The 25,303-nt window shown below is 28.8% G+C and overlaps 1 protein-coding gene across 3 annotated transcripts; it reads left to right on the forward strand.

The window, feature by feature from the left end:
• On the forward strand, window positions 1–25,031 carry LOC139088164 (lachesin-like). 3 transcript variants are annotated; one of them, XM_070637238.1, is made up of 14 exons: window positions 1–25; window positions 1,234–1,783; window positions 5,224–5,280; window positions 5,359–5,408; window positions 8,702–8,918; window positions 10,491–10,649; window positions 10,727–10,855; window positions 17,243–17,259; window positions 17,326–17,459; window positions 17,985–18,082; window positions 18,159–18,203; window positions 23,250–23,390; window positions 23,531–23,626; window positions 23,684–25,031. In XM_070637238.1, the coding sequence occupies exons 2-14, from the start codon at window positions 1,681–1,683 to the stop codon at window positions 23,767–23,769; spliced, it is 1,332 nt and encodes a 443-aa protein (XP_070493339.1). In that variant the 5' UTR covers window positions 1–25; window positions 1,234–1,680; the 3' UTR covers window positions 23,770–25,031. The 3 variants fall into 3 exon arrangements, with proteins under 3 accessions (XP_070493339.1, XP_070493340.1, XP_070493341.1); XM_070637239.1 differs by lacking the exon at window positions 1–25 and adding an exon at window positions 366–516; XM_070637240.1 differs by lacking the exons at window positions 1–25; window positions 1,234–1,783 and adding an exon at window positions 3,291–3,366.
• The last annotated feature ends 272 nt before the right edge of the window (window positions 25,032–25,303 follow it).

Consider the following 25,303-nt stretch of genomic DNA (forward strand, 5'->3'; position numbering starts at 1 on the left):
GTTGCGTGATAGTCGTTTATGAAAAGTAAATATAATTTAAAAATACAAATATCATAAAGTTTATAATTATGATGATTCAGATGAAGTATGATTGAAATAACGTGACATAACGCTTATGCTTCATTTGAAATCATCACTAAAACACCATCTCTTAAAAAGCCGCATTTTGTTATTGACAAACGTTTACTAATATCGATAGATCTGATAATCTGATTACCTAAACGAATCAAGCATATTTGTTTTTTTTTCTCTCTGTTTGTTGATTAAAGAAGAGACATTCATGTGTCGCATACATAAAATATAAACTGTATAATGATAATCGTTGATATCAGAGAGTTTATCCATTTGAATAATAATAACAATAAAGTGAAAATACAGTAAAAATTGTTTTGATCAATTTTTTTTTTCAATAAACGACTCAGTGATTTCACATAAATGGATTCTGCAATTTAATTTATTATAAAGTGCTGCAAACAGATGAACTGAGTGGAAAATTGAATCTGCCAGAGACTTTCGGTGATAGTCAACTGCTATTTATAATGAATTCATGGACGGAGATGAGATCATATCCATGATTTGTTTATACACAATAATTTCCATTCAATTTCATTATCTACTTGAATTTAATAGGGATTTACATGATCAGAAAATTATCACTTAAAATTGAGCGCTCTCTTTCTATCATTAGATTTGTTTTGTTTAATTTAACATTAATTGTGGGTGAAATAAGGAAATTTCTTTAAAAGATTAAAAATTGCTTTAAGCAATTCAGTCAAACATTCCTCATTGCCGCATATTATAAGAAAGTTTAAACGCAAGCATAAAGGAGAAAAGAAAATAATTTTCAAAGTTGTGAATCTGTTTTCAAACGAAAGAGTTGAGAAGAAAATAAAAAAGACAAAGAATGAAAACTTTTCAATTAGTTATGATATCTTAATAATGGAAATGAGTATGCGGCAATAATATTTGTTAAGGAAAAAAATAAAGGAATGAGAGCAATCTCTAAATGAATTTTATTGTTCGAGTGTTATGAAGAAATGAAACTTTTATTTGTGTAGACATTTGTTATAGCGATTTCGCTTTAGGTTCTTATACGCGCGAAAAATAGTTTTGCGGAAAAGTATTGTATCAATCCCGAGGAGCACAAAAATTTCCACTTGCAACATGTGTTGTCGTGAAACTTTTGTTCTACTTGAGGGAAATAAATATAAATATTAAGTTTTGATGTTTCAGTCACGTGCTCATGTAATTTAACCGAGAATTAGCATAGACAGTTATGGATTTACTTATAAAAATGTGAATACAGTGGTTGAATTCTGAGGATCATTAATGAAATGCACTATGTTTACAATGACAATAAAATATGCATAAATCAAATTGTGAACATTTTTACTACTTTATTTTACAATGAAAAATAATAAATTTCCGTAGAGTGCACTCAAACCACTAAAATCATAAACATACGTATGCACAAAAAATATTTTGGCTACAAATACGTACATGGATGGTGTGTGTTTATATTAAACTTTGCTGAAAAAACCATTAAACCATAAATTAAGTGCTAAAACAAAATTAAATAAAATAATTTTATTGTGCTTCCGCTTTGGTTTTGCTGGAAAAATTCTGAAAGTGTTTTCAAAATTTTAATCAAATGAAACTAAATCAAACAGAGTGCAGCTGATGGTTTTACGATATTATATTGGAGCCCTTGTGTTGCTAGTTTCATTTCTAGCACCAAAGGGAGTCTCCTCAAACTCCAATGCCATTATTCCGTCGACCAATGGTAAGTGACACATTTTTCATCTTCTCCTACATATGTTTATAGTAAAGATTATACAGCCACAATACGACTTTAATTTCACCGTGCGGATATGCTTAATATACCATACATATATTTTGTTACATTTGCTATTTTTATATATCACAAATTTCAGAACTATATACATTTGTTCGTTGACTTTTGTACATCACCGCATGCAACGACAAACATGAAAACAATTTTTGGTATTGCAAAAAAATATGTTAAGCTCTACAGCAACAGTAAAAATCATTTTTATGTGTTTCACCAACTATGAATGTAATTTTAATTTATTTTTATTGTTATTTCTGCAATGACTATAATGGAAAAATTACATTCAACCATTAAAATACAACAAAAAAGTTAATTTTTTTAAAATGCCGAGAAAATCGTAACAAAAATTTAATTTTTCAGCAATTTGCAGAATTTTTAATTCCATAATTAAAATGAAATTTTTACATTTACAAAAAAAATCATCCAAAATGTTTAATGGAAAAGTTTCATCACCACATTTTGTTGTATCCCAATTCAAGGACAAGGAAATCCTTTTCTATTGTATATATTGTTGCTTTAATTGTAAAGAAAGGAAGATAAAGCAGAGGAAAGAACGAGCCGGTGTGTTTACGCTAATTAACTGATGACAATAATAATCTAACTATTTATCTACATTGCGTGAAAATTGGGGTTGAGAAAAACATGTTTTTCATTAACCATAAAAGCGGTTCATATTAAAGTGCTGCTACACTTTTTCATGATTGGGGTACAATTGAGAATCAGTAATCTCTTCATGAACAATACGTTTGATTTAAAGAAATACTATAAGCCAATACTCCAAACAATGTTACTGCAACGCAAAAATAATCTGTGAAAATGTTCAAATCATAAATTTCAATTTTACATGAATATCTAGAGATTTTTTTGTATCGCCCGAAAAACACATTGTTCCATTTTAGAGACCAATTTGATGGACATATAGAATTCGGATTCTGTATTAATTTCTTCTTGCAAAATTGTTCATTTCTCATTTACCAACCCTGTCCCCTGTAACTAGAAATTTTTAACAGGTTCTAAGTCCGCCCCTTTTTCAAAAACGTCAAAATTTATAGTCAAACTTTTTTTCTTTTACCAAAACATGTGAGATTTGTGTGTTATTATATAAATCCCAATAGAAGACCGACAAATCGTTAAAAGGAAACCATCCCACCATGCTTTGTGGGGAATTATTCTAGTTCTAATATAATTTGAATGTGTCCAGTTATTTACTAATTTTACTAACGTTATTCCGAAATTCTTAATACTTGAAGTGATTTTTATTCTCATTTCAATATATTTGCTCTTTATGTAGATTATTATGCTCAAATTTCATTTAATATTTGAGATTAATCCAAGCTGAAACGCGTTTCTTTTAATTCAAATTTTATTGTCAAATTTATTTCCTTTGATTAGCAAATTATCAGCTATAAAAACTTATCAGTTTTGTTCAAAAGTTCGACAAAATATGTTCTTAAAAATATTTTTTCTTAGTGTCTCGTCTTTCGTATTGATCATATCTCTAGCATTTGCAGACTGTAAGTTTAAGTTATTTAAAGTCATTGTCTATATAAAAACTAGAATTGTGAAACTGAACTGAATTGCAATGAAAACCGGAGAAATTTAATTTAGAAAGAATTTTCTTATCTTTAAACTTTTGGAAGTGCTTTAAATCTCTTTACAGTAATATTCTATGTGGAACAGACAGAAACATAAATAAAAATTTCGCGGATGTTTCATCTCGACACAGGAATTTATGAATAAAAATCTGAGCTCGAAGAATTTTTTTGGGGGTTTTAATCTCCATTTGAAGAAATAAATGCGCAAGTTAATGGCTGAATAAAAGAAAAACATGAAAAAGTACATTTTTAAGTATTTTCTTTTTGAGTTTTTAAAATTTAAACTCCCCATTTGTTTTCTTTTATTGAAAGATTAAAGAAAGTTTAAAATAAGAAAGAGTTTCTCAAGTACATTACTTACTAGTATTCTCTCTCGGCAAACATGACAGATTCACTTATTAAAGCGAAAAGATAAGGGTTTGATTCATTATTTGAATTTTCCGTACACATATGTTTGCTCCAAATTTTTGGATCAACATGAATCCGGATGCATTTTGTTTGATTCTTCAAATCATCTACATCGAACTTCATAAAACACAGATAAACTCAAGAACCAAATGATTCAAAGCATTAGAACTTAGTCTAGTCTTATTAAGTACATTGAGATCTACGAACTGACAAACAAACCAACAAACACTTTATTTTACCACTGGTTTATTTGTTTGAACGAAGAATGTCCGCTCTTGGTAAATAATCAAAAAAGTGAAGAGGTTTTGCTGTATAAAAGCTAAATTTTACGATCAAAGAATCTGACACTTCAAAAGCAATAAACGTGTCATTATATGAGCACTGCTTGGTTCCGAATAAGACTTAATGATCATAGGAGGAATTGAATGCGCTAAAAGGCTTTTTTTATTCTAAAAGTTTTGAAATCTCATATGTATGGACCAAGTCTATTTTTCGTAGTAACTAGTGTAAAATTGGCTGAATCAAATAAATATCGACTAAGACAGTATTTTCTAAACTTTTTTGTACCAAGGCACACTTTGGTGGTAAGCCACAATTGAAACAGCATACGACATGCGGTTCGTGGCATTTCGAATAATATTTGAAGAAATAGCAAATAAGACTTTAAAGTAAATTTATGCACATTTTAATATTACCATTTCGATTATTGGCAATCGATAAATGTTCAAAAGATTCTATTTTTGAAGGAATGATATTTAAATTTTAGCACAAAAACCAAAAGTTAAAGTACTTAGTAAGAAAAATCGATAATATTCACCAACAGCTATATATTATTAAAGTTTTATCAAGCGCACAAGAATCTTTATTCTTTTATGGTAATATTCGCAATATGGTGATATAAAAATAGCATACTAATTTGGTTTTCCTAAAATATTTTGGTCAATGTTGGAAGATCAGATGACCTTGAAAGCAAGTCTGTTCGTTATAGTACAGAAATAAAATATAAACAATGTTTTCTGTCTCACATTTTTTTATTTCAAGCGGACGTTGCAATTTTTCAGATCATTAAATATTTTAATTATTTTCATATGCATTCATTCATTCGTTCGTTCATTTTACGTTGCAATTGTCGTTTTTTGCAGTGTGAGATTGATTCACAATCAAAAGAAGACAACATATAATATGGAAATGCAATTAATCGAAATTTGCAATTGAAATTCTGTGCAACGTGATACATAAATTGAAGAATTAGTATTGATTTTCATGTGTAAATTTATCGTTTGTGGCTTTAGATCTTTTCGTATATTTACATAAATGAAATGTCATTCACTTACCTCCTATAAATTTTCTTTATTGTCTATGTTTTAGTGATAACTGAGGAACCAGAATTTACAGACGTAATCGAAAATGTCACCGTACCTGCAGGTAAATTTAAAAATCTTGAATCCTTTTCAACGTGATATTCTCTAAAGCAGAACATTTTCTATCGTAACATTCTTTTAGGAAGGAATGTCAAATTGGCGTGCTCTGTAAAAAATTTAGGATCTTATAAGGTATGACAAAAAAAAATTCATTTTTTATTTTAATTTATACATAGTGGAAGGGCAAGAAAAGATTTGATGCTATTAAAATCACGTTACATTTTAATTAAACAACCCTTCCTTGAACATTTAATCAAATGACCTAAAGGATGAAACTACGTTAAGAGATTTTACCTTTTAATTGACTAAAATGACAAAAAGATGTGATTGTAAATTACAGACACAATAGCTTCTAGTGATATTTATACTCTTACCCACGTTAATGAACTGAATGATTTTTATGCAAGTGTGTAGGATAAACTTAAATACAAGTCAGATTTGAAAAACAAACGGAATGTTTAGGAGGAACTTAAAACAACAAAACTGTTCTTTGTAATTAACAATCTCATAATCTCCTGCTATAGTCCTGACAATGTTTACATTATTTATTTTGTATAAGTTAGTCTTAATATCACAAAGAAATTTGCAATTTAAATTTAAGATAATTACAAGATAAACAAAATACAAAACTAATTATGAACTTTTAAACTCTTCCTTGAATACATAATTGTTTCAACATAAAAAGACCATAAGCATCATACTATTATGCCCGATTAATTGCAGTTTAATTATCAATCTCTGTAATTGATGGGAACAAGTAAAATTTAATTCAGTGATAAAACAACAAAAACAAAAAGAAAAACAAAAGCAAAAACAGTTGAAAATCAATCTGTTTGTCGGTAACAGTCTGTAAAAAAATACAATAGTAGATTGATGGGGAAAGAATGGGCATAAAATGAAATTGAAACAAACAAAAACATAAAAACCAATAAAAACTGAATAAAAGCATTGAACGATAAAAAAAGTTTTTCTTTGCAAATTACCAAAAACAAAAAAAAATCTTTATACATTGTGGATAGATAGATAGACAGATAAAGCATCTCGTGGTGCTGAATGCAATTAAAAAATCGTTTTTTACAATTCCTTTTTTACACTTCTCTTTCAACCGAAAAAATTCCACATTTTTGTGCTCTCTATATTGCGCTGCTCTTTTCTGGTGATGATTATGGTTTTTATGTTCAATTACCATATACATACATACAATAGGTGACTATATGTTTGTTGTGTGTACCAACCACATTTTGTAGTACCACATTTCAGGAAAAATTCAATTACAAAATTCAACATTTCCCTATAATACCTACAATATAAGTATTCAAGGACGCATATTGTGTATTTAAATTCACAAAGATGAAAATTTTAGGGTGGAAAATCTTTTTTATGATTCTTTAAAATGACAAAAGTATACACAACAAAAGTATGTTTATTTACTGACTTTACTGACTTGCTCTCTCTTTTTTTCAAATCTGTGCAATCTGTGAAAAGCCGTAAAATGTCAAAAAATAGTCTTTGTTGAAAGTATTCTTAAATAACTTTAGCAGTAATGGATAAAAGTGTTGAAATCTTGATTTGATTGAAAGGTTCGTACGTAAAATGGAAAATTTAATTGAAGAAATTCCTTTTTTTACATAGGGTAGAATTTTTCCACAAAATCCTTAACTTTTTGTAAGCTTTTATTTTCTTTGTGTTATTTTTTTTAATTCGGATTGATTTTATTTCCAACACTTTCGAGTGTGGCTGTTCAGACCCAAGAAAATCAAAGAATTTTTTCATCAAGTTATGTGCTGCTCTTTTGAAATTTTTGTGCCCTTTCAGATGGAAATTTATGTCCTTTTCACTTTACGCCACTGCCCTACGATTTCGACTCTTTATCTACAAAAAATTGTGTACTGAGATTGTAAAGTTATGGTAGATCAAGACTAAGACTAACAGAGAATTTTATTCACATAGATCACATACAACAACATATTACAATCTATTTTAATATAAATCACCTAAATCTTTATTACATCGTCTAAGCTAAAAATACATACAGTAAAAGGGTAATTTTGAGCATTTGTTCATGGTTTTCAGAGACTTTAAAGTATCATGTTCCTTTTTAAACTCACAAAAAAATTTATGCACAATTTATACAGAAGATGTTGTCTACAATCGGTTTTAAAGTTCTTCCCACAAAGTGACTTTGTGAGTCATGTTGAAGTGATAAAATCTGGCAGCATGAATCCTTCAAAAAAAAAGTTAACCACAAAATTATTTGGTTTGGGTGTTTTATGCTTAAAATCGCATTGTGGTAGAATCATTTGTTGAATTCTTTAAATTCTACTTCAAACATACTGTGTATAATATTGCAAGAAAAGGAGATCGACGTCAGATGGTGAAACAGGAAAAAAGTCGAGAGTAATAATTTGGCAAGTTTGTTGTGATGACTTATGAACATGTGTTTGAAATTGTTTTTATTCGTTTTTTTTTGTTTCTATTTCTTGTAAGCAAAAGAAAATATAACATGATGATATTTAACATCCACAGTAGATGCTTTTATTAAATAAAATTTGGCGTACTTCTTCTTTTTGTGCTCCTTTGTATTTAAGGCATTCCATTTGTTGAGTGCTGACGGCATTATAACATAATCAAATTATGCGCTACTCGTTATCTTCTTTACTCTAGTTTTCTTCCGTATTTTCTTATATGATTCCCCTTTTTTTTGGAAAAAAGGCAGCCAACAAACACATATGATTATTTTCTATACAATTTCTTCAGCATTTCGTTCTCCATTCTTATTCATAAAGTCAAGGTAAATTACATACTTGAGTGAACAACATTTTCTCATGAACAGGTTTTATTATGCCGACCGACCCATTTTTACCACTTTATTTTATTTTGCAGAGCTTTTCTTTTCTTAAGAATGTTTTTTGGTTGCATTGACTGTTTAGCAGATACTACCGGGGTAAAGAATTTTTTTTAATCCTCAAGTACTTTTAAAGATTTTAAATTTTGTTTGACATAATCTTACGTTTGACTCAGTTTTGTAACATGTTAATATACCACAGGATTTTCAATCCGTAATTTTAAAAATGTTGACTTTAAATTTGATAAAATGCGTCACTTAAAATGTGAAAGTCTTACAAATTTCCAACTTGATGATTATCATCCTATTCTTTGTGTAAACCATCAAATATACTTGTACTGACATATGAAAAGGAATCTAACTAATTTTGTGCAAATATTTACTTCATGTATACATACGTCTATACATTCAATAGCATTTATAGAAATTTTTATTCTGCCCTTTCATCAAACATTTTTTGATTCTGAAAAGAAGATCTTTAATTCTATTATCCTTTCCTTGCTGTAAGCATTATTAACATTATTATTGGGCAAGCATATTCTTAATCATAATAAAACAATCTATTCATCATATATTATAGGTTGCTTGGATGCATTTCGAACAATCAGCAATATTGACTGTACATAATCACGTAATTACCAGAAATCCACGGATATCTGTGACACATGATAAGCATGATAAATTCAAGACATGGTTCTTGCATATTGCAAATGTCCAAGAAGAAGATAAAGGACGATATATGTGTCAAATAAACACGGTGACTGCAAAAACTCAGTTTGGATACGTCCACGTTGTAGGTGAGTTCCAAAGTTTCTTCAAAATTATTGACGCAAAACTTCTTCTTTAACATCCGAAAAACTTTTTAACAAGTTTCTTGAACATCAATAGGAGATATACAAGAGCACTTCAGATTCAAAAAAAATTATTTTTGCATTTGAATTTTTTCTTCCTTACTTTTTCATATTATTCTGGCTTTTTTTAAATTACTTTCTCTTCAATCATTTCTTTTTCATATTTTTTTCCACTCTTATTATGAAACGTAAATCATTGAAGCTGTTTTCTTTTTTCGCTTAAGCAATTTCTATTTAAAATATAAGAAAGAAGAAAAATTCTTTTTCAAATGAGATTTCTTACGGGTGGAAAAAGAGAAAAAAAAATGCGACTGCAGATTTGTAATGAATTTTTAATTGAAATACACAAATTATAATCCATTTGAACTTTGAATGAAATTTCAATTAAATTTTTATTTCTTTTTTTTTTCTTTTCTTCTGTTCTGTTTAAAAAAGAATCTTTATTATTCTAAAGAAGATGAGACTTATACTATTTGCTTAACTTGATATAAAGGATTTCTTCGTAATTACTTTTATCTCACATAAATATATCATTGATAAGTACATACATGCATAAATTAAAGATGCCTTATATTATTAAAATTCTTCTGATACCGATCGGCACGAGTTTTTCGTGGCAGCCAAGTAGAGGTTACATGACATGGGAGTTAACAATCAACTGGCTTCCATGAATAATTTGCACCGATCGTAGGCCATAGCACATTATGATCCCAAAAACGAGAAAGTTACAGTTTACCAGTAAATCCTCTTACCATATAACTACAAGTGTCTTAACAGTTCTTCGGTTACAAATTCGGATTGGCTTTCAAAACATTTTGATGCCCAAAAAAATCGGCTTGGGGAAAAATCAACACCGCTCACTCAAGTTCAAAGTTTTCGCAAACTCCTTATATTCAATTTAATATAGAATAAAGGTGTTGATTCTTAATATGGACTATTATGTCTAGTTCTACATACCATTAGTACATGTTTTAAAATACCATTAATGAAATAAAAAATGATCATTCAGGATCATAATAAATAAAGTGTGTTTTGACCGAATTTACGTGCGTGGGAGTCAAAATGTTTAAAAGTGGACAAAATGAATGACTTTAAGTAACCACACATGACAATAATGAAAATTTTATAAATTTATAAGAAAAAATCCAACAGAGATGCTCTTCAAATCCATGACTTCAAAGCCATTTCCTTAAGGAATTCCGAGGAGCATCGATACAGAATAAATTATTTGATACGATAAAACGAAATGTGAATGAGAATTGTGGTACAAAATGTATGTTGAAACTTTTCACGATTTTTGTACGTTTTCAGAATTAAGAGTGAATTTTACGACGAGATTAAAGTTTCATTGAAATCCTTAAATCTAAAGTTAATAAAACATAGTTAAAAGAAACTTTCAACACAAATTAAATGTGATTTTATTGAATGTTAATAGAATTTAAAAAGTTGGAATAAAATATGAAAAAGAAATCTATTGAATTGTCAAATAAATCTTTATCAATGTCTCGTTTATTTCAGTTCCTCCCAATATTGACGACAGTCTGAGTTCAAGTGACATTATTGTGCGAGAAAATTCGAATGTTACATTAAAATGTCGTGCACACGGATCTCCACATCCCACAATCAAGTGGAAGCGTGATGATAATTCCAAAATAAATATTAATAGATCAACGAGTGGTATGTATATCCTATTTTAAGTCAAAACTAATTTAATTTGAATCATTTTAAATTAATTAATAAAATTCCTTTCACAGTATATGATTGGGATGGAGAGATGTTGGAAATCACAAAAATATCGCGCTTAGATATGGGAGCATATTTGTGTATTGCAAGCAACACTGTTCCACCTTCTGTCAGTAAAAGAATTAAAGTCAGTGTAGATTGTGAGTATTTATTTAAAAAATTTGTTTAAATTCTCTGTTGCTCATTAAAAGACTTATTGAATATGGAATATTCAAATTGCGCCACGTTTTTAAAATAAATATTTGAAACCGGATATTTCTTAATTCACCAAATGCATTTTTCAAAGCAAATAACATTAACTTTGGGGTGACAAGCCTTTTTTAATTCAATTAAAAAGTCAAATAAATAATGCACGAGTATGTTTTATAAAACTGAATGGTCCTCAAAAGGAAAATTAAACCAGTAAATAACAAAATTCCCTGAATATAGCATCAATAACTTTAATACTGAAATGTGACCGAAAATCGATATGGTTAGTCAAATGATTTTCAAAAGTAACCAACATGACTCTCACAATAATGCGGAAAATGTGAGTGTGGTAACAGATGGAAATAGTATTTAATTATTGAAATCTTGATAGAATTTTATGCTCCATTTGTTCTTTCTCATTTTTCATTGTTAAAGAATGAATTTTATTTTGAATCAATTGCATGAAATAAAGAATATGTTACTGTTTATTTACATATATCACATAGTTACTCCTAAAGCTTCAATGAAATATTATTAGTCATAAAGTTAGTACTAAGCATAATTTATATTCAACAAGCATGCTTGCTTCTGATGAAGAAAAACACTTTGAATAATTTCTCCCCCACAACAATAAAGAAAATAAAAACAAACAAAGTGGCAAACTGTTGTTATGTATCATTAGCTGTCACGAGCGACATCCCACCATCAAAATCAACTCGGGGCGAGAAGAGCAAATGTAAATATTTTATTAATAATTTTTTTTACTCAACCTCAATTGTTAAACAATAACTAGTTCCTTCCGTTGTGGCTCCCAAAAAATTTCAAGTGCTATTATTGAACCTCGCCGTATGGAACCAGAAAAAGATGAAATAAAAATATTTAAAAAAAAGTTTTTTAAAGATACGCTTTTATTTAAGTGCAATGAAAAGTAGAAAATAATAATTAGATTCCAGTCTCAAATTTAAAAGTGACAAATTTTTAAAATTCGACAAAGAAAATTATAATAAAAGCGTGGGCGAATCTACAGAAGCCATTATCAAAGCCCACGCTTTTATTATAATTTTCTTTGTCGAATTTTAAAAATTTGTCACTTTTAAATTTGAGACTGGAATCTAATTATTATTTTCTACTTTTCATTGCACTTAAATAAAAGCGTATCTTTAAAAAACTTTTTTAAATATTTTTATTTTTTACTTTTTAGTTTTCTCTATCAAAAATTGTTAGTATCCGAATTGTTAATACTGAAGACTAAAAATCGCTTTTAAATGTCAATTTAAATTTTAATTCGAAATGAATTCGGTCCTAAATAGAACAAAGTACACAAATTTAAAAAAATTTCGATTTTGTGTTCCATGTAGATAAATTTATAATTTAAAACAGGCCAAAAACTAGGGTTTGTTCAGGGGGAAGATTACTTGGCGTGAAACGTATACGCCAAAAATTTCACATCCGTGGCGTGAAATTTCACGCCATTTCACGCCGTTTCACGCCACTTTCACGCCATTTCACGCCACTTTCACGCCATTTCACGCCAGCGTCGTGAAATTTCACACCAATTTTTTTTATTTTTAAAATCGACTTTTCCAATGGTTTTTCATCTTTAAATTGGTTTTTAAGTTGATTTTCACCCTTAGTAAGAGAACCGATCTGAAATTCGGTTTTCTCAGGGGTCAGAGATCCAAGTCACTAATTTTGGCGGCTAAATATTTGCATACTTTAGTGATTAAAGCATATTTTTAACTTTTTTGTCCCAACGATTTTGTTATTTTTTATGATAGTTCCTTGGAAATGACTTGAATCTTTCTGGTTCTTGCTTTAATGTTGGCAAAGTGTCTTTGACCGCACTGGATCTTGTTTTTTAGTTCGTAAAAGTGATTTTGACCTTGCAGGATCTTGATTTTAGTTCGTGAAAGTGACTGAATCTCGGTTTTTGTTTGTATAAATGACTTTGGACTTACTGGATCTTGATTTTAGTCACTTATACGAACTAAAAACAAGATCCAGTTAGGTCAAAGTCACTTTCATGAACTAAAATTAAGATCCAGTATGGTTAAAGTCACTTCCACGAGCTAAAATCAAGATCCAGTAAGGTCAAAGTTACTTTCCCTATCAAATAACAAGATCCAGTAAGGTCAAAGTCACTTCCACGAGCTAAAATCAAGATCCAGTAAGGTAAAAGTTACTTTCCCTATCAAATAACAAGATCCAGTAAGGTCAAAGTCACTTCCACGAACTAAAATCAAGATCCAGTAAGGTTAAAGTCACTTCCACGAACTAAAATCAAGATCCAGTAAGGTTAAAGTCACTTCCACGAAGTAAAATCAAGATCCAGTAAGGTCAAAGTTACTTTCCCGATCAAATAACAAGATCCAGTAAGGTCAAAGTCATTTCCAGAAAAAACTGTGTCGTGAAATTTCACGCCATTTCACGCCATTTCACGCCATTTCACGCCAATTTTGTGAAATTCACGCCATTTCACGCCATCGGCGTGAAATTTCACACTGCTGGCGGGAAATGGCGTATAATTTTCACGCCAAGTAATCTTCCCCCTGGGTTTGTTATTATAAAATCGTCAACTTTCTTTTTTTTCCCAAATTTCTTTTTGATTTTTATAAAGAATGGTTAATGGAAGATTTTGTTGAAATTTCAGATCAATCGGATAATAAATGTGGTCAATATGTCGAAAATTCCTTTGATTTTGAGTAAAAATACTAGTTTTTTGGCCCTAACTACTACGAAATTTTAAAATTTTGCAAAGTTCTTTTTACTATAATACAGAGTAATCTAAGATATACTTTCATGCCAAATTTCAGCTCTCCAGCTTTCATGAAAGTAGAAATATATCAAGAAATCGTAGATTTTGGCTTTAAAAAACTAGTTTTTTGGCCCTAACTTCTGCAAAATTTAATTTTTTACCAAAATCTTATCAATGTGTTCTATATTAGCCTATAATACACCACTATGCCAAATTTCAGCCTTTGAAGTTAAGTAGAAGTGGTCGAAGTAGGTACTTGAAAATTTGAAAGTCTTAAACAGAGCAACCTAAATAAAAGCGTATAAAAAAAAAATGGAATAAAGAGAGAATTTTTAAAGATATCTTTCCCATTTTCTACTCTCCATGAAAGGTCATGTCAAGCATAGCAGCAACATTATGCGGAAAATATTATTCAATATATTAAAACAATATGGAACACTTGTTTTGCATATTATTAGAAAACGAGAAGGAATTTTTCATTCTGCACCAAAACTGTGTTTCAATCATTCCTTTTCGTCTTTTTTTCTGTCTCATTTCTCTTTATCTCCCTCACTTAAGGCAATTCTTCCATCGTTGCTGTGTAATATGTTTAGATGTGTACACAATGAATTTCTTAAGATGTTTGGCTTTCTTTAACTTTGGTTAAAGAAGTTAAGAAAGAATAAATATTTACATAAAAAATCTGTTAAATTTCTTCCTATTTCGCTCTTTCGTTCCTTTCTTATGCTCTGTCAGTGCTGAATGTTTCCCATGCTCTTCTCAAAGCGAAAAGAAGAAAAAAAAACCAAAGTAAATTATTGCGTTTGTTTGCACAGGGAAATAGCGAAAGGAATGAAGAATTAATAATAAAAAATTTATGAATTGGGATCAAAAGTCTTAAACTTCAATTATTTAGCAACTTCTTTGAATTACTTCAAACAATCTCATGCCTGTATCTGTGTTTTCTTTTGTATCATAAAACACGGTTAAAAAGTATCAAAAAAAGAAAATTAAATTTGTTTAATTTTATTTGTGCTTATTTAATTTTGCATGCTTAATTGGAAAACAAAAACGTTTTGAATATAAATTTTTACAGAAATCGATAAGTCGCTGTCGGTCTAGATAATGCTTTCTAGTCAAACATTACAGGGAAATAAATTTAAAAGAATAAAAATCGAACAACGTGTAGTGTTGAATGTCAATGAGCAAAATTCCTGCATCATGATACATTTTAAAGTTTTTTTTTTCTTCTCTGTTTCTTACTTTTCGCCTCACTCCTCCTTTGTTCGACATGTTAATGGAATGTCTACTTTAAATTTTTTCATTCTTCTTATTTTCTTCTCATCATTTTACGTTACGAAGGGGAATTGTATACAGGAAAAATCTTTAAATAAAATTTCCCGTGTTTGAGTTTACTGACCGGAAGAAATTATTATGACACAATATCTACATCTATTTTGTAAATAATATTATTATTTATCATATTTCCAATTTTATTTCGCTTTGAAAATTCGAGAAAATCAAAGATGATGTTTGGGATGAAATGAAAAGTTTTAAGATAAAAATCTAACAACATTTTTTTAAAAGCATGTCATGTGTATCTCCATTATAATGCATTCAGTTGTTTCGATTTACAAAATATATAGGGAAAATGAAAACAGTAGATAAGCACTACTTAGAATTGTATGCGAATGATACAAGGAACGTGTGTGAAATTGCACCTACTGTTTTCCAATTTCCACAAATTATTTCCTCGCTTTTTTCCCGTTATTTCGCATACATGAAATATTTTCTGTTAAAGCTCGAGGGCACTATCAAAAGGGAAAAAGAACATAAAATAAATATGAAAAAGGAAAGAGAAGGAGAAAGTGTGAAAAAGAGTAATAAAGATAGACATATAAAGTGAGAGGGGTGAAAATTTTACAAACGGAATATAAAAATTATTTGTCTTACACACATTCCTTTCATCTTTCAATGGTGCTCATAATAAAGTGATTTTTCTGGTAACGTTAACATATATGTATGCTGTAAATATACAATCTATATGTGTGCAAAAAGAAATAAGTAGAAAAAAACAAGAAGAAAGAAAAACTAGAAGATAATAAATGGTAAAATGAAAATCTACTTCATGAATACCAAATGAGATTGGAGAACGTTTTCATTTCGACATTAAGTTCATAAAGATATGCCTGTGTATTTTTATGTACACATATTGTATCTTTATACGTTTTCATATATGTTACTAGATTTGATTACGAGAATCCTCCTGATTAGAGCCGAGTAACATAATGTGCAAAGTGTTTTAATTATGAATTCTATCCTACAAGATATTGATCTGACAAGATTCACTCTTTGAAGCCTTTTTAGGAATCTCAAAGAAGTTTGATGACTAAATAACTTTATCTATTCATTTCATCATTATCATTTATTAATTAAAAATTATTGTTAATTAGATTCAAATGATGACCAAAATTTCATTCCATTTCATAGATGTATTTATAATTTTTATTCCTCAATCAGTTATTTTTATTCCCATACAAATTTATAGGGATTATTCACTTTAGCAGAATGCCTGCAGGATAGCAAGTGTTGAAAATCAGTAAAGAACGATGTCGATAATCCTCTACAATTTGCTTCACTTAATGTCACATTTCTCTTGTTCTCATGGGAGTAATATTATTTCAATTAACAAAAGTACAAAATAGTTATGTAATAGAATATGTGAATACGGTGAAACATCAATAATTAAATTTGAGCAACAGATGAGAATTATTACAACATGTAATATATTTTTTGATGATAGCTTGAAACCAGTGACGTAGCCAACCAAGGTTCTTTGCATAATGAATAATATGGTGGAACACACCCAGTTTGAAAGAAGAGTTTGACTACGCCTCTGGTTTATGAATTATACCTTCAGTCTATTATGACATTGATAATACTGTGATTTGCATATTTCATCTACCTTTGTAGATTAAAAGTCACGCTTCATTCCATTTAAAAACTCGTTATTATGATTACAAAATTTCTACTTAATTACCAACAGAGTTCTTCGGCAAAGATGCTATAAAAATTATGGTGAAAATTCCTTTCGGTAGAAATCCCAGTTCATGAATAATAAAATATTATTCATAAAGCATTCAACAATAAAAAGAATATAGCTCCGGATTTTTCCTATTAATATTTCCGTATCTTGTTCACTTTTTTCGTATTTTTTTTTTGTTGTTATATCAAAATGTTCTTTCTGGCATTTGTCTCTGGTGAGTTGTATCATTTCATTGCCATTATATTCATCATATTCTTTTAAACATGAATACCTTTATTTTCCGCCCCGATGAGCAAATTCTTTCTATTTTTTATACAAGGCAAACGAAAAAACATATTGTGTTGTACAAAACCGCAACAAAATTCATAAAGTTACCTAATTATTCTTTCTGTGGCTTTTTTTTTCACTGACACTTTGGAGATTTTTACATTAATTTATGATTTATCCAGCATAATGAGCAATGGAGATAAATTTTATAAAAAAAACTTTCTGTTCATAAAATAATGAAACATCCTTCCATTACTAATTTAATCTCACTTTTCCGTTCTTCATTTTCAGTTTCCCCAATGCTTCAGGTTGGATCATAAGTTTAAAAAAGTTATAGAGACGTTATTATTTCTTAACCCTTGCTCTTTTAATAGATTCCTCATCAACTAGTTGGAGTTCCTTTAAATTTTAACGTTACATTGGAATGCTTTACTGAAGCTCATCCTACTAGCTTAAATTATTGGACGAGAGAGGATGGTCATATGATACATGATAGCAAAAAATACAAGTAATTCTCTTAAGATTTGATTAAAAAACCAATATTATTCTTATTTCATACATACATATGAGTTAAAGAATAATAAGAAATTGCATAAAGTACCAAATGTTGAAATATAACGTGTGTTTATATAAACCCAAAACAACAACAATAAATGCAGACACATGTTTCATAACTACAACACATCACTTGAAGCTGTCGACAAATTAAATTATAATTTTTCTCTCTTCTATATTTCCATGAATGAAATTTTTATATAAACGATTTATATGTGAGTCGCAACACTAGAACAGATTTTATAATGGAAATAGGAAGAAAAATCAAAAAAAAAACTTAACTTAAAAATAATAAAATTCAAAGTCATGGCCCTTTTTTTCTCATCTATGAGTGAGATTCTATTGAAGTCTGAATTTTATTAAAATTTTGTGCAATTTACATGAACAAAGTTATATGTATGATTTGGGAAAGAGGGGATATTTTTGGAAATATACTTAATATACAAACATAATTTTTTATGTAACAACTTTATTGCAGAACTGAGCAGAGCGTTGGAGTGCCATCCTATAGGACACATATGCGCTTAACTATTTACAATGTACAGCATTCAGATTACGGAACTGTAAAGTGTGTTGGTACGATATTATTTCCTCAGATAATTAAAGTGCTACAAACTTTTTACTAAAAACAAACTTTTCCTTATTTCAATAGCGAAAAATCCTCGTGGAGAGACAGACGGAACAATCCGACTTTATCGTAAGTCAAACATCAAATTTTTTTTTATTATATTTTCATAAAAACATCTTGCGATTATGCAGTCATAATATAAAGTTTCACATTGCTAAAAAATAATTTTGATATATGCCTCGATTGCTAATATCATTTTGATGCTCACTTATGCTGTAAACAATCCAATTTGGCATTTATTGCATTGAATCAAAATTTTTGCTCATACATTATTTGTTTTATATGAGGCATAATAAAAGACATAATCATGAACAATTTATAAATCACACTCGCTCTCTAGAACAATGGTTGGGTGTAAATATTTTCGAGTGAATGGAAATAGAAACAGCTACCCCAAATAAAATATGTTCAACATGTTTATGTTCTCTCTTACTATCTTCCCTCTTGCTGCCTGTACTGTATGTGCATACATTTAAGTTTTCGGGTTGAAATTGATGGTTTCATCGGTTATTCCTTTCAGCATAAGCATTTATTTCTATGCTTTGGGAAATTTTATAGAAATGGTTCAAAATTTTCCTGTGAAGGTAATTTTACCGACAACAAGACAATTTTGGAGATTATTGTAGAATTCTTGTGTCAAAAAACATTTTCTTGTTAATAAAATTTTAAGAATGTTTACATCCCACACTCTTTTATGAGGCTTGAGTACTAAAAAATAACAATTGTCTTGATTAATCTCCATTCAACAATAACTGTCTCATGAAACTCATTTAAAGTGGCAAAACTTTCTGTTCCAAGATTCAAATTTTTAAATTAAAATGTCAATTAATAATGTTACGAGAGGACACAAAACAAGTTCATTAACGATGACTTATTGGAAAATTTATGACCAAAATATGCTACAGCAATTTTTTTACCGTAAAATTTTCTTATTGTTAGCAACTACAAAAAGAAAGAAAAATAACCGTATGGTAATAATATTGAAATACAAAACAATGTTATGAATCATGATTGTCTTGCAATACAAAAAGTATAGTGGCATTGTTGGGCGCTTTATGATTTAGAAAGAGGAAGAACGAAGAAAAAAGATGAATGAATGTAAAAATTTGAAAAGCTCATAAATCATTTTTGAAATTATGATAAGAATTTTTTCATTTTATTCGCAATTAAAGGCAGTATGAATAGCCTAAATGCTTTTCTCCCTTTTATCCAACTTTCAACTTTTTTTATGAATATATACAAATAAGAGTTGTTCAAGAAGAAGAAGAAGAAAAGGCAGTTAAAAGTTTTTATCATCTTAAAGTCTAATCAAATAAAATAGAGGGGAAGGAAACAGCAACCAGCTTCTTTCTATAAAAAAATATGTATACGTATAAAAAATTCCTTCATACTTTTTAATGGTTTTTCACCTTTCATTGTTATGATAACAAAAGGGCAGCGATAATAACACAAAAAGTGTAAAGTCATTAGAACATGAATTTTTCAGAATAAAAAGTTATATCTATTATATATACTGATGATGTTGAATCGACAATGAGTCAATGAATATTTGCATCATTAGATAATTTCACAATTTTCAAGCAATAAAATGCTTAATTTTTATGCGGTGTTAAATTGAGATTCATGATATCTTGAAATATGTATCTATTATATTCACACCGTAAACGTCGTCTCAACCTATCCGCAAGATTCTGGAAAGATATTGTCGGGATACTTTTTTGAAGAGGATCACTAGAGATGGATTCTCGTGATCTCATATAGATTAAAATGGTAAATTTACTCAGTTCATCCTCTGAGATTTCAGAGATATTTGAATAACCTCAATTATTCTAAAATTTAAATTAATATAAATTATTTCATTTAAAATTAATGATGTTCTCATCAGCAGAAACAATTCATTCATAATGGTTACAATTAAATGATAACATTTAAATTAATTATTCAATTAAAATTAACTGCTTATTATTTCGTGTTGTCACGCGCAAACAATATGTGAATGTTAACAATTATTACATTAAATTTTTAATAATTAATAATTTTGCTTCCTTAAGCATTTAATGTACACACTCAAATATTATTTTCATTTTCATTGTGATGATTTTCCTTTTCTTGTTGCTTTTTCCCCCTTTTTCATTTTTCACTCACTCACTCATTCAGTGTTAAAAGTACACAAACATATGTATGGGAATACTTGATGGATAAAAGAAAGTTATAAAAGTTATTTCAAGTGCTTTCCTCGACAGCTCATTCATGTCAAATTATTGTCTTTCCTGTAGTTGTATGAATACAATTTGCGGTGCGGTATGAAGTGGTTTAAGGTGTGAGGAACGAAAAATATTTCTCAATTTTCATTTTCATCACATAAATCATCTTTATTTTCGAGCAATGAAATTAGTAAAGTTCCATGAAATCATTTATCCATTCTATCTAAATGCTATTGCATGTATTTATGCATGCATTTGAGGCAGAGTAAAAGAATTAAGCATTTTATGACAACAATACTGCTAAGAGTTTTAAGGCATGAGTACTCTAGGCATAGCAAAACACAAAAGTGCCATCAAGAATAAAAGGCAATAGAGGAAACAATAAAATGCCATTTGAATTTAATTTATTCATAATTCATTGACAGGTGTTTATTCATGCTATTAAATAGTACAATATATACCGAGGAAATTTATGACTCAATTTTAAGATATTTTATTGCTCGGTTAGTATGAGTAGACAGTAGGTAAATGGGGAAGAAAAATTTCTCACCCCTTCAAGTTCAGATTTTATTTTTCTTTGAAATGTTAAGTTTTCTTTCAACACCGCAATAAATCTAAATTGGAAGGTTTGAAAAATTGCACTTTGTTGCCTTCATGATTCTCCTCAATCTTCAAAACATTTATAATTTATTACCTCAATTTCGACGCTTCATCAATCGACACAAAATTGATCATATTTATTTTCTTCATGCTCCCCTTCATAGTACTTCATGATTAACTGACAAAATTAGCTTCTTTCATACATCATTTAATCTTTTAAAAGTTAATAACAAAGTCGATCAATTTATTTTATTTTTTTTTTTCCTTAACTTTTGCTACTCTTCTCATTCGCAGTAATTTCTCATTCAATCAGAATTTTATTATTATCGTATATGAGCTGTACAAAGGAAAATGCTGATTGCGAATTTTTTTTCATATTTTTTTCTGTAATCGTAAGAATTACGGCGGTAGACTTCATCATAAATGTATGGTTTGCAAAAACACATCTTGTATTATTTCATATTTCTTAATTTAATCAGTTGGAGATGAAATGGATGATTTATCAAAAAATTGTTAAATTTCGAAAGAAACTCGTGTGTAGACAAAGATATTTTAGATCATTTGATACTTCTTGGTTGAATCTTTCTAACGTGTAATATTTTACGTGTCACTTACTTAAAGGTACACAATTTCCACATGAATTATGTATTTACTAACAACTAGACAATCTTAAAGAGAACATGAACGTGGTCTGTCAAGTCACAAATACACAGTAAATTACCAAATAACAAAGAGGGTGAATTTTCATGCTTGTGTATTATGAGCTATATATTGAAAATTTACTTCCAGCAAAGATTGTTACGGTGTCTTATCACAACAGTGCGAAACATAAAAATTACAGTTCTGGGAGCAGAACTAGAAGTCTTTGGCTTATAAAAACCCTCAGAAGACATTGTCAATTCAACTTATAATCAGTAGCAATAAATATGATGTGGATGATAGCAGATGATAGCACATTTTAATAAACCTGATCCCTTAACAATATATCTCATACTTTATAATCCTTTGACAATATGCAAATTGAAAAGGATCTTTATTTACCATGAGAGTCATATGTAAATAAAGGGTATGCATGTAGGATTCTCGAATAATATTTACAATCAGATTTTCTGGAGTCATCGTAAAAATACAAGATTTTGTGAATGTCATGCTTGACATTGCGGTAAAATGATAATTTTGAAGGCGCGATTAGTTGGTTTATCATACCTTACCCAAATTTAAAACGAATAATCGATAATTCGAGCACTTTTCTTTCCACTTACATTTTATATTTCCTTAAGAATTGAAAAAAGGCATTGAAAATTTTATAATTTTTACTACCGACATTTTTCCCCTTAAACTTTTTTATATTCTACTACGGCTGTTTCCTTTCTCTGCTTGTAATAATAATATGTTTTTGTATCATCTCCTCTCTTCTATTTCATGTTGAAATTTATAAGGTACTATAGCTAAAATGCGCCCAGAATATAAATCGCAATCACGAGATTTTCTCTTCTGTTATTCTTTCTCATACTGAAGACTACTAAGGGATCTCTTACTATATGTATTGAAATTATGTTTGTTGTGTAGCACATTCCAACGTGTAGTCTCATAATATTATGGCAGCATACAGACATGCAGTCTTTTTTCTTATTCTTCACTACTCTCCACTACGTCTTCCTTTCAACTGAGTCATGCTAAATATTTTATTTCTCGTTTTTTTTTTTATTATTTATTTCCTTTCATACGTTGATAGATGGAAAAATTAGTCATTTGATTAAAAAAATCTGTCGTGACGTCGAATGTTGCATAAATTATAAAATTCACTTGTTGTGTATATTATTTGCTGTACATAAATAAGAATGAATAGCAGTGAACATTATCTATATTTTAATACGAACAAAGGAGGATGTCAGACGATAGTCATTGATGAAATACCATTAGAGCAATCTTTCCTTCAGAATGACAAAAAGGGAGGATAGAGAGAAGAAAATAAAAAAAAAGTGAAAAAATGGTATTAGATGAAAAGTGAATGTGTACATAAAAGATCTTTTCTGTCAATTCTTGATGATTGCTAAAAGTGATAATATTACTTTATTAGGTTTTCTTCGCTACATTTCTACCCTTATATATAATCCATCCCTACAGTAAACTAATTCTCAACATTAATTTAAGGCATTAATTTTATTTGCGCCTTTAGACACGAGCATCTAAAAGCTATTTCCAACCCCGATTTCTCCATATAATCTCTATTCTCATCATTCCGACAGAAGATGTTTTTATGCCTTATAGCTAATGTACTGATAAGAAAATTTTCTCCTTATTTTTACAGTTTCAACACCACCAACAAATTCGCCTGCTTCTACAGTAGAAAATTTCAAAGACTGGTCGGACATTAGGAGTGATATTATTGCCAATAATACAATCATCAACGGTCAAATTCATTCCAATTCTGTACACGTTTCTGAGAAAAGTATGCTAATTAGATCGACTTGAACTTTTTTTTACACTCATTTTCTTTTAATGAAATTTGAGGATTATTTGCATTTTAAAAATACTCTGACTTAATGAGTTTTTTTATTTAATGATATTCTCTATTTTTTTAAATATTAGACATCAAACACATATCCAACATTAATGATATTGACAGATTTGAACAGAAATCATCAGAAAAGAAATTGAATTGGCCAATAGAAGAAAGCAAAGCTGGTAAGTTACACATTACTATCCTAGGCTGTTTTAAATTTTTATTTTTCCTTCTTACAGATTCCGTCAATAAAATACAAAATGTCATATTAGGAATGATTTTATTTCTTGGACTTATGATACAGCAACGAATTATATCAATATAAATTAAATGAATCTTGATTTTTATATTTTATTATCTACGTTCTAAGTAAAACTTTGTTCATTAATTAATTTTTTGAAAATTTGTCCAAAAATCTAATGCAGGGTCATTAAATTAAAGTAAAAAAAATTATATAGGAAAAGTGTTTTCGAATTTTGTAAATGATATTATGAAAATTGTTAAAGTAGTGCTCTTTGAAATGACTTTGTGCATTTCTTTCAAATTGATAATATAAACTGCTTAGATGTCCCACCTTGAGTTCATTTAAAAAATGTTTCTTTTGATTCCAAGAGTGTTTCAAAGAGCAGATACGGAAATCTTTTTCAATTCAGTCAATCAAAAACTAATATGCCAAATTAAAATTTATAAGATTAGTAAGTGCATTTTCTGAAGCATTAGCCAAGCATATCTAATCTCCTATAGTATTTGTACATTTATCGTAAAAATATACAAATATGTAATGTGGCTTATACAATATTCAATATTTTTAATGTTCTGATCAGACTTTCAGACTATAGTTTTAAAAAAAAAATTATATGAACCTTGTGATACATTTCTATTGCAAATGTGAATAGTTTACTTTCCATACTCGCCATAAAACGTGCTTAACAATGTTCAATCTTCGTTATAAGCCCACTCAATTCACTATCTTTTATGCATTTATAGTCAAGCATGAGTACAAAAGGATAAAGTTTTTCATTCCTTAGTTTTGGGTAAAAGTTGAAGAGCACTTATCAAATTTGCTTCAGTTTTCATATTATTGGCAGATACAAGATTCAGGATGAGAGGCCTCATAATGATGGAAATTATTATTAAAGTTAAGAACTTTTGAGAATGAAAATTTTCCTTAATTATTTTGACTCTTGATGATGCTTGAAAAATGAGTTACTATTTGCCCAAGATTACAAAATTATTTTATGAAATGTCTATAGAATCAGAACAGAACAAGAGACAACAAGATTTTCGAAAGAAAATTTTGTATACACAGTATAACACAATTTAATAACTTAAAAACATACGCTTCACATAATATACTATAGATTGTTATACATAAATGCATATAAAAATATATATAAATTGCATATATACATAGAATACGTAAACCCAAATATAATTAAATCAATGACGATGATGATGATGATAAGTCTATAATATTTTAATTATTGTATCTATGAAGTACGAATATATACAAATATATACTGAAGATATGATAGAATTCAAATAAAATTTTAATTGCATTTAGACAAACATGCAAGTATAAATATACTCTCCACAAAAGATGAAAAAATATGCCTGTCTATATAATCTCTACCATTGATTTATGTTATTTTTAATGGTTATCATTTTCTTCCTTTTTCATATCAATTTCTTTACAGTTTATTCAACATTAAAATGAAAATTTTAATCAAACATTTTTCTATACAAACACCTACATTGCAAATCGATTTTTCATTCAATTTCATTTTATCGTGAGACTTTAATCAAATCAACATAAAAACGTGTTGAAAATCACGCCTAAAATGTAATTCACGATTCTT

Source organism: Chironomus tepperi, unplaced genomic scaffold (assembly GCF_022539635.2).
Source record: "Chironomus tepperi strain 1889 unplaced genomic scaffold, CSIRO-AGI_Ctep_v1 contig_161, whole genome shotgun sequence".
NCBI classification, from domain to species: Eukaryota; Metazoa; Arthropoda; class Insecta; order Diptera; family Chironomidae; genus Chironomus; species Chironomus tepperi.